The sequence below is a fragment of the Abrus precatorius genome, unplaced genomic scaffold (genome assembly GCF_003935025.1).
Source record: "Abrus precatorius isolate BTA unplaced genomic scaffold, Abrus_2018 Scaffold3, whole genome shotgun sequence".
NCBI classification, from domain to species: domain Eukaryota; kingdom Viridiplantae; phylum Streptophyta; class Magnoliopsida; order Fabales; family Fabaceae; genus Abrus; species Abrus precatorius.
This window is the reverse complement of record NW_020874373.1, coordinates 24,607,132-24,618,752: the sequence shown is the minus strand read 5'-3', so window position 1 is coordinate 24,618,752 and position 11,621 is coordinate 24,607,132. Positions and strand designations below refer to the sequence as shown.

Sequence of the window (11,621 nt, the reverse complement as noted above, 5' to 3'; positions counted from 1 at the left end):
ATAATTTTTTGAATACTATAAAATTAATATGATCGGTAGTTGTAAGAAGAATGAAAAATAAGACAGTGACTAATAAAGTTTATTATTATTTTTTTCTGATAATAAGTTTATTCTTTATGTTGAATTGAAAATAATTTTTTAGAGTTTTCACTTGAATATATTAAAAAAATTTATTAGATAATTTTTGAATTTGATTATTTAAAAATAATGAAACTTATTTTAAAAAAATAAAGATTAATTTAACTTAAAAATGTGTTATATTCAATAAAATATTTATATACAAAACTTCTCTCGTATGTTATTCGTCAAGTTAATTATTTTACATTTTTGTTCTAATTTTTTTCACTATTATCCTTTTTTTAATTTTTAGTTCTAGATAATACAAAATTGTAGTTTGTTTTTTTTTTCTCTGTGGAAAAAAAAATACTTTTTCTAACTACAAAAAAATTAAAATGAGTGCTCTCAGGAAGTGTAGGTGGTACATTAATTTTATGATATTTTTTGGAAAAAGAAAAATCTGAAGGCCATACTGCACAGGGAGAAGGACTTTGAAGCAGAAGAAACATAGAATTTACAGAGAGAATGGTCAAACATTACCGGTGGCGCCGGTGAGTAGTTGATAAACCTCTCTCTAACCTTCTTTCTATTCCTTTCTCTCTCTTGCTTAGTCTTCGAGTTCTGCGGAGCTTGTTGGTTTCTCTCACCTTTCACCTTTACGGCCTCTGATCCAAACAAAAATCTCAACTTTCTTCAGCAATTCAGCTCTACGATTTCTGGGCAGTGCCTTTGTGATATGGAGGTGACTTCTCTTGCTTTTTTCTCTCTCCTCTTTGTCACTTCTTTTGGTCCTTGATTTGTGTGTCTCTTGCTGCTGAGAAGATTTGAGGCAAAGGGTAGGGAATCAGAGTATCAATCTCTTGCATTATGATGTAAATGTAATCTTTTATGTTAATTTTTTTTAATTTTCTCTTCATCTTCTGAGGCTCTGATACAGTTGACCAAAATTTGATTCGTTTTTAGGTTTGCATATAAATCAACTACTAGTAACTCGTTTTCCTGCTTATTGGGACCGTGGGGCAATTCATTTAGAATACTGGGATATATGATTTTCTTAGTTTGTGGTCGAATGTGGAAACTAGTCTCATAAATAAGTCTCCTTTAAAACTTTAACTAAGCTTGGTGGAAAGGATTTCTTTTGTTTTCATGGATTTTTGACCTGTCAATAAAATGATATCCAAGGTCTATTTGTATTACTATTAGCATTATTGGAGAAATAGTAATTCTTCAATATAAATTATGGTTGAGTTATCATAGACAAAATAAAAGCGGTATAAAGTATGCTCTTCTGCTGTTCCTATGTTTGAGGAAAACCTTCTACGAGCTGTAAATTGTTTGCATTCGAAGTAGCATAGCTCGGTGATGCACATGCAATTAATAATAAAAACTTCACAGCATCCAACTGCTAAAGATAACGCTGCTATTTTAGATTTGTAGTATGCTATTGGGCAGATGACCTATTATCATGTTGGATTTGATCTTTGAATATTTTAGGGATCCAAATTTGTTTTAAAAAAAGGCTATAATAACCGATATTTCTCATTATTTGCTTTAGTGGTGTTATACATATAACAAAGGAAAACATTGTGCCCCCAATTGGTGGCTTTTTCCACTTTCCATCACAGTTTGCTTTAATAAAGTATTATTGTGATATGCTTTACGCAGATTAATTTAGCTACATTTAACTCCTATGCATGCAATGCAACTCTGGATAAATCTACTTTCAGCTGTTTAATATGTATTTGGCCTTCTAAAGGAAAAAGGAGAATATAATTCTTTATTTAAAACAAAGAGGTGCCTTTGAGCTTTTCATTCCCAAGAAGATTACTACGATTTTTTCACTTTTTCAAACAGTTATGATCTTATGTAAGATCAGCCGGTAACAATCAGAAATCTCTTAGAGATGCAAACTGTATTCGATGGAATAGGAAATCATCCTTCTTTAGCAGTTCTATCATTTTATATGAAAGTGAAATAGATCCTTGTATACTATAATAGTATATACTGTTGGGTCCACAATTTTTTAACACATCATTTGATAGAGTAAATCACCAAATAAGAAAAAATAACAAGTAGTATCTGTAATGTATCAATCTCACTTGAATGGAAAAGTTTAATAGTGACTGAATACAGAAACAAATGGGGAAGGTGAAACAGAAAAACATGAGATTATCCAACGAATTTTCTTGTGGTTGTTTAAGTGTGTAATTGGCTATTAACAAAGCCAAAGCTTTTGAGTGTATTGATTTTCTAATAGGAAAATTATTTCTTAAGTATTCATATTTGTCATAACAACCATATTTCAACTAGGAATTTATTTTAATTGCCAACATCTCTTGCCCAAGCCTTAGGCCAAATTCTTACTACAATTCTTCCCCACTTTTGTTTCCTTTTTTCTCTTTTAACCAAATTCCCAGAATGCATACCCCTTATGGGCCCCCATTGTCTTGCCTACTCAGCATGTGGCACCTTGTCACCTCTCCTAGAATATACCTTGCAAGCTGTGTCGTCTCTGTTTACCCACTGGTCTAGTAACACCACCTTATTTCCTGAGTCAGTACACACTGGTCTCATTATCATTTCTCTATTGAAATAACCTTTTATCATGTTGAATCTCCTGAAGTGGTCAAATTCATTCCTAATTGCAATGAAAGCAAAAGGAGCAACATGTTTTCTTTCCTTTCTCTGTTATTTCTCCATTGATAATTCTGATCTGATACTGGAATGATGTTTATTAACATTCAAAACTTGTATCAATTACTTAATAGCATCTTTTCAATTTGTTGATTTGACAGCAACGTTCTCATGTTCCAAAGTTTGGAAATTGGGAGAGTGGAGAGAATGTTCCTTATACAGCTTATTTTGACAAAGCCCGGAAAGGTCGACCTGGTTCAAAGATGATTAATCCAAATGATCCTGAGGAAAATTCAGATCTAGTTTCTTCTGCTGACATACCCCTTTCAAAACCCGGAGTTGATTCAGAGGATCCATCTGCAAAGGGATCAGGGAGATCAACACATGAGTTACAAAAGAGTAGGGAGGATAGTGATCCCAAACAGTTTATTGACTCTCCGGCTCGTCATGACAATGCAAGCAACAGGAGTGGGAGTGATTATGCCCATCGGCATGGAGTAGCTTCTGCTGACAACCGTAGAAGACCTTCAAGACAAAGTACTGGGTCTGAATACAGCATTGACCGCTCACCCCTTCATCGCCAGGCAAAAGCCCCTGGCAGAGATAGTCCTTCTTGGGAAGGAAAGAATTCATATGACAGCAGCCATGGAACACCAGGAAGGTCCCGATTAAGACCACTTAACCGAGGGGATGAAACTGTTAGTTTCCTTTTCTACTGTCCTGTTTTATTACCTTGTGTAGCGTGAAATAATAAAATCATATGAATATATATTGCCTCAATGATTAATCAGTGTGCAAATTTCTAAGGTTTCTGATTATAGCATTCTGATTTGGCAGCCTGATAAAGGTGCTGCTGTTCCGAAATTTGGTGAGTGGGATGAGAGTAACCCTGCATCAGCTGATGGCTATACTCACATTTTCAACAAAGTGCGTGAGGAGAAACAGGTTGGGACCGGACATGTGCCAGGCACACCAAATGGGAGACAATATGTTGTTGGGAACCAACCTGCCAATGACAAAGCTCAGGTATTCCTTCTACACCTGTTTAATATTTAGTCAGTAGATATGTAACTTCGGAGTTTTCATCATACTGATGTTTCATTGACTGTGTTTTTATTCTTGCTTCTCCAGAGTTGCTGTTTCTGCTGGGGGAAAAAATGATTTATTTGCAGTGTGAATTATATTCTGAATAGAAAAGAAGACAAGAATAGTGTTGTGAATGGTCATGACCTTTGTGTAGCAGATGTAAATATTCAAGGCTCTCTCTTCCCAGAAACATCGTTGACACACGTTTGTCTTAAATTTGTACCTTTTTTTTTTTATCCCTTTTCGTATCTTTATTTTGGTCAAGGGAGATGCTTTGCATGCAGGATTGTGATTTGTCCTTTCTATCATCTTTTTAATCATTTGTTATGTAACTGCCACGCTTTATTATTCGATTTATCTGTATTTAGCTGGGATATGCAAGATTTGTTATATAATTCTTTTATAATGAATTAATGGGTTGTGATTGGGTCTTATTCAATGTTGTCATGATCCGGATTTTACATAGGACCATGTGGGGGTAAAAGATTGTAAATCATGACATTATAAGATAGATCATCAGATCTTATTAAACATGTAAAATTAAACTTTTATATATATATATATATATATATATATATATATATATAAATATTATAAAAGCAAAAAAAATAATAGAGATAAATAAATTAACATCTAAATCACATAATTTAATTAAACATTAACTTAAAAGATATAGATTTAAGATTCAATATAATAAGTAATTAGTCAAACTTAATTTGGTATAATATATTTTGTTAGCTCCAATCAAGATAATTATTATCTTTAAAATAATAATTTTTATCAATAGCATCCACATTGGCCTCCTCATCATCACAGTAGGAGAAGGTTCAAATCATTCATAGGTATGCTTGTATTATCAACAATTCTACTTGCATCTCTAACTTAAATCAAGTTCTCATCTGAATTTATATTGGGTTTTAGTTCATTCTCCTCCTCCACAACCCAATCATCTTTAATGTCAAAGTTAAGCTTTTTTCTCCTCTTAATACTCTTGCCCAATTTTGATTTGGCTATGACAAATACAACATCATTTGTCGTCTTTTGTTTTAAATGATTTATTTTCTTGGTGTGAACCTAAATAATAAAAAAATTAATTAATAGTTAGTTTAACACAATAAATAAAGTAGTTTCCTTGTTAATTTTAAGAAATAACTTACCATTTCAAAAGCACTCCAATTACGATCACAATTGAATTAGTTACATGTTAAGTTCAATACATGAACCACTAATTTTTGCAATTCTCAATGTTGTCCACCATAAGATTTCCACCATTATGCCAGAGTTTTGACATTCAATCTAGTAATTACTACTTATGTACCAAAAAAACTCTTTCTTAACTTTGAAATATTTCACTTGACCATTAATCTTATTCACTTCACCCATGTCTTCTGCCATTCTTTCTAAATACTCTTATAATTCACACTTAACTTTAAAATCTGAAGTATAATGCAAAATTGAGTTAAGGTAATAACTTGTAAAGGTCTATGCAATTGGTTGTTCCAGCTCTAATCAATTATCTTCTATAGTAGCATGAAACAAGAGATTAGAGAATGAAAAAAAAAAAAGACTTTTCAAATCAAAGCTATAAATTATCAAATAGATTATAAAATTGAAGTCTTATATACCTTTTTTTAACACCATTGAAGTTCTTCTGAATCTTCTCCTTATCTTGATCCATTTTCTCATAAATGAAACTCATGATTGACTTGTCTTATGAATCCACCATACATAATATTCTAATTAAAGGATAAACAATCGATATCTTTCCAAAACTCTTTATTTATAACTAGATTTTCAACAACTATTTCATCCTTAGTTTTTGCAAATTTACTATTTTTCTATTCTTTGGATGTAAACATTCTCAAAATGGTCCTTTATTATCATTCAAGCATCCTAAAGTCAAGTAGGATGTAGCAAAATGTGTAGTTGAAGTTCTAATCAAATTTGTACCTTGAGTAAAGCAATGCAATAAAAATATAAGACCGGTCCTAGAATACATGTAAGTTGTGATCTTTTTATCGCTTGCAATAGTTTCTTTATGCAATGGTATCTTATTCTCAAAATCCTCCAACATAAGATCAATGCAACGTGCAACACAAAGTGTCTAATAAAGCCTTTTTCTCTTTTCCATCAACATTTCTCTTACTGCCTTATAATTTGTAGCATTGTCCATCACAATTTATACTACGTTTGTTTCTCTAACTTCTTCAACAACCTTATTTATCATCTTGAAAATTTTGTCCATTATTTTTCATATGTCAGTTGCATCAATGGACTTGAAAAACATAGTTCGTGCTAGATTATTTACCAAAAAATTAAATATAGTCCTCCTCCTTTTGTCAATCCATCCATCAGTCATTGTGGTACATCCATTTTTTTTTCCAACAAGCCTAGTATTCTTCCAAAATCATATTTGTCTCCTTAATTTTTTGTTTCAAATATTTTACCTGAATCTCATGGTAAGATGACGACTTAAATCTAATACCATGTCAAGCAATTTTGTAACACTTCTTTTTAAATTCTTCACTCTTCACATCAATGAAAGATATTGCATTATTATAGTAAACATGCATTTTCTCTCAAATTTTGCTTAAAATTGAATTGATTGTAGCTTAGGTGGTCACTTTTTCTTTCTTGAGAAAGGTTGTTGAGAGTCTGAACATCACCCTTGGTTTTTTCTTTTTTCTTTTTAAATTGATTTTTTTATGCATTTTTCTTGCAATCTTAACAACAATGTCCCACATTTGCTTTCGAACATCATTATTGATGTTCATGCAAGCTCCAAAATTTTGCTTTGTTCTTACTAAATGAATGATCTTATGGTATATTCATTCTTACAATAATTAGATTTAATTCTTTTGGCACATAAAAAATAAAAACACCATAATTTCATGACACATCATTTTATGTTATACCAACATTATTATTTGATTTTGATCTTCCAGTTCCCCCAGCCACAGCAATTATACTTGCCACTCCACTGGATTGAAACCTCTTTCTTTTTCCACTCCCGTCAACTTCATTGTATTGGAAACCAAGATAGAAAACAATGAAAAGTCCCACGAATTGAAAAAATAGTAGATCACAGAAGTACACCCAGTGGCAATGTCCATTGTTCAAAGCAAACAGAACACCCACACATCACTTAGACAACACACATGGAACTGCAAACCAGCTATACATGAGAGTTGCGAACCATCCACGAATAGAGAGTCACTAACCACCCACGCACAGAGCATGAACCACCCATGCAAAAGCATGCCCAAAGAGCTGCGAACTACCCATGCAGAAGCACATCCAGAAAGCCGTGAATTGTAGGAATAATTGAGTTAAATCTAATTATATGAATTTAGAATACCAATTGTGAAGCGGTAGTAAAGTCACTTACTTGTTGTAGACATTGTGAATTATATCGTAAATGACCTACATGAAGTGCGAACCTCTTCGTGAGTGAAAAGTTAATATCTTCCTTTGCCTAATTACACTCTCCTAATCCTAGGTTCTCAATGGGACAAACCTAAAGAGCAATGGAATGTATTTTTGCGATGACAAAGGAGACTTAGCCACCATATTTATTAACCATAGACACTTTCTATCACAGACCTAAAGGTTAGGCCCACACTATATCCCACACAAATCAGTATTAAGTGTCCAAAGCCATGAGTAATTGATCATATTATTAATAGGCTTAAGCATCATCAAATGGATCATAATATTAGCCCGTTTTTAACAAAATAAAAATAATTACAATTGATTGTAGTCCATAATGAATTTTATAGAAAATTCTAAAACGAATCACCCTAGCAGAACCCTGAACATAGCCACTCACGCAGAAGCACGAAGAAGAAGAAAGCATCACACATGTAGAAGCACAAAGACGAAGAAGAGAAAGGAGGTGTCTCAATGCATGAGATAGGGTTCATCAGTGGCAGATCCAGGACCCTAAGGTCAAGGGGTGCAAAGACATAAAATTAAGGGGGTGCAAAATATTAAAAAAAATTATATTATTTATAGTAATTTATTAAGATTGAAAAGGTTTATGAAAGTTGAGGGGGTGCATTTGCCCCCTTTAACTCCATGTGCATTTGCCACTGGGGTTCATAAGTGTGTGTGGGTTAAAAAAAAAACTTATGGGAAATGGATTTTTTTTTAAATCGGGTCCTTATATTTAATTGAAACCTTGTGATTGAATTTGATCGTCGATCACACAATCTTGCTAAAAAATATCATGATCCCAAGCAATCATGGAAGAATATGATCTTCTATGCAATCCAGATCGTTGAAGGAGAAAAGGTCGCAAGATCATATGATCTCATAGTTAAGATCGTGACAACATTGGTCTTGTTGCATTGATCTCCGAGTTAATCTCTTGTAACTTCACTCAATGATTCTATTCTATAACAAATAGTTTCATAAATAGATATGTTCTTTCTCTATGCAAGTTATGGTGGTTCTTAAAACAGTTGATTGAATTTGCAAATTATTGTTGACCTTTTCGCCCCAGTCATTCCCTGTTAGCAACCTTTTATTCACGGATCATTTGTGAATTTATACCCTTTATTTTAAGCAATATTGTGAAAAATTCCGTAGTATGAACATTATTTCATGCTTTCTAGGTTACATACAAATAAACAAATGCACACAGAGAAAAAGGTTGCATTTTGATTGCTATTGCCTATTGCAAAGATTAAGGGCCTTCTTGTTTTACTTTTAGTAAAATTGATTTTGATAGAATTAGTTTAAACTGTTTAGCATTAGTAAAATGTGTGTCTAAATTAATTTTGTCATAGTAGGAAGAATTGATTGTGTGTTTGCCAGATGAAATGGAACTTTTACTTATGTAATTATAACATAAGTGAATCCATTGATTGCGCTAGAAGTAATTGGTGATAAACTAAGATATTTGACCATTTTAAGTTATTTTTGTAAGAGCCTAATAGGCCAATTGTTGTTTTTTTTTCTTTATCCAATTTTTGTATTAGACCATTTATTTATTTATTAAGTTGTAAAAGGCCATTAATTCTTTTTTTTATTGTTTTTGTAATAGCCATTTTTTTATTTTTATACACACAATAAATTCACAAAAATATAAATAAGTTCATAACTAAACAAAGTTCTAAAAGCAAAAAGTCCATACATATAATAAGTCTACAAAAATATAAAATAAGTTCACAATATGAACAAAAAAGTTCATAAAGATTAAAAATGTCCATCAAATATTTAAATATAAAAATTTAAGAACATGAAGCTTCTTGAGAAAGCTTGGAATCATCAAGAGTAATAGTCTCTTTTTCATGAACATCATCTTCATTATCATATTCTAAAAAAAAAATGTCTATGTTAGTAAATTTATATAAAGTAAATTTAAATCTTAGATATGACAATTTTGTATTCTAAGAAAAAAAAAACCTTCAAAGCCATATAACCAACTACGTGCACACAAGAGAGCTTGAACCATTTCATCTGTCATTGAACTTCTATACTTATTTATCACTTGAGAGTCAATGCTAAAGGTAGATTCTGATGCCACAGTGGTTATAGGAATGCTTAATATATCATAAGCTAATCTTACAAAATCAGGACATCTACAACTACGTTCCTTCCAATAAGATAAAATGTCAAATACACTTGAAGATGGAACTCTTGGCTACTCCAAGTATATATCAAGTTTAGACTTTCCAATATTAATAACTCTTATGCTCTCAAATTCTTCAAATTCCTACCAAATGAACAACAAATGAATATTTATATAAATAATAATTCTAAAAATATCTCAAATGAATATTACAACTTACCTCATATAAATAATTTGACACAATTATCTTTGTTTTATCTCCTCTTCCTCCTAGTGAAGATGAACTTTCAGATAATACTTGTGATGATGAATGATTCACATTGGAATGACTTCTAATATTGACATACTCGGCATAAAGATTATACAGCTTCATCGTAACTTCCTCCACTTTCTTTTCACAGTTGTTTGGATCAATTTCAGAGTAAGTAAAAATCAAGAAATTAAGTTTTTTTGTTGGATCAAGAATAATTGCTAATGCCAAAACTATGTTGGGCTGACTAAGCCCATTATCCTACCTAATAGGGTCCTTCCCTTTTTGGCCTGGCCGGTTGTGGACGAGGAGGGACCTTATTAATTAGTAAATCTGACATTGTGGTTCGTAGCCATGTGCTCTAATCCTGTCCCCGCCTAATCATCTGAGGCCGCCTCAATCTTTCTGATTCGTAAATAACTCAGTGAGTGCTTTTTTCTAAGAAGGAAAATGAAAGGAAAAGAAAGAGAATGACTTCCAACAGGGCAACCCAAGAGAGAAAGGAAAGGTTACGATTATTAGCTTTCTTGAACTGGCAAGAAAATTGCTTACGCGCTAGTTCTTCACTCCTCTTTCTTGCCCTCTGACCAACCTGCCTTAAGCCGGATCAATACTTGTTTTACTCTAATCTAAAGAAAGGGGTGTACGTAATTCCAATACCTGGGGAAAGCTTTCAAAAAGGGAGATTGACCCTATTGATTAAGGGTGAAAGCCTTTCCACTACTAATACCAGTATCAAAACAAGCTCCCCCTACCCAATCCTCTGAGCAATCTAGGACACCTGGGGACGAGGGCCAGAGCAGAACTTTGGTCCACCACCAGACGAGCGACCAATGCTGTCCCGAAATCAATCCCTTCAAAGACCGACACACCTTCCGACTTACATAACCAATGCCCGCCGTCTTGTACTAATAGGTCCTGTTCTAACTTAGGAATACCTGGACCTTTCCAGTGGAAGGTCGTCCTTTAGGCAGGGAATAGCAATTGAAGAGTAGTAAACTACTTCCTCTCGTGCTTCTTTTCCTGTTTTCATAGTACTATATCCATCCCCTGGAACATCTCGGTTCCCCTATCTTCGTTTACTTCGAATTTAGTCACTTATCAGCGATTTCGGATCATCATATATGCCAATATGAAAAAGACCTTTCTTTCACGAGGGCATAACGAGTCCTTAGGCATGAGCGGTGAATCTCTAAGTAGTTAAGTGGCGTAGCGGTGGACTTAGGCTCTTAAAAGAGCTCCTTAGTGATAAAAAAAAAAAAAGATATTATATTATATTGGTTAAATAAACCAAGAAGAAAGGACTAACCAACCATCAATGGACTGCAACCTTACGACAAGCACCCTAAGAACTCTTTTCCTTTTCGGCTACCAATCTGGTTATTCTTCCTCACTGCTTAAGCAAAGGAATTTCTCCTTTATTGTACGATCAAGCCAAAGCAAAGTGAACGAATTGTTCATAATGGTGTTCGTGTGAAAAGGAGATTCCGCTAGAAAGAAAGATTTGACTCCTCAACAGCTGTTCTCCCCTTACACCAATTGTATGTAGTTGAATTGAGATTGGCGTTGCCTGGGTCAATTCTCTCCTATCTCATTTTGCTATTTTAGCTTAAATTTCCATTATGTTATATATATATATATATATATATATATATATTTATTCTTTGACCTGCGAAAGCGAACGAGGAAGCTTACCATTCCGCCATCGGTCAGTTATTTTGCCATCGGACTTTCATCCCAAACTATTTCTTCTTTCGAATCTTAACCATGAAAGTCAGTAAATGTTGGCTTCCTTGATTACACAGTTGATCACACGCATTCAACGGTAGGGAGTAAGACCTTATCTTTACAATTTAGAAGGTAAATTCCAGGGATACTCATTGAGTGGACCATACCAAGGCTTTCTAAAAAATATCAGTGAGTGGACTTCTTAGAATATCCAGTGATGAACCGACGAGTTCAAAAGGTCAAGAACTGATCGTAGCTCAGTCACAGGGACTCCCCACTCTTCTATTGCCT

At 33.3% G+C, this 11,621-nt stretch overlaps 1 protein-coding gene across 1 annotated transcript; it reads left to right on the top strand.

The window, feature by feature from the left end:
- The first annotated feature begins 639 nt into the window (after positions 1-639).
- LOC113863039 (RPM1-interacting protein 4-like) lies at positions 640-4,208 on the top strand. The gene is made up of 4 exons (XM_027496419.1): positions 640-799; positions 2,853-3,389; positions 3,529-3,717; positions 3,823-4,208. The coding sequence occupies exons 1-4, from the start codon at positions 794-796 to the stop codon at positions 3,850-3,852; spliced, it is 762 nt and encodes a 253-aa protein (XP_027352220.1). The 5' UTR covers positions 640-793; the 3' UTR covers positions 3,853-4,208.
- Positions 4,209-11,621: the final 7,413 nt, after the last annotated feature.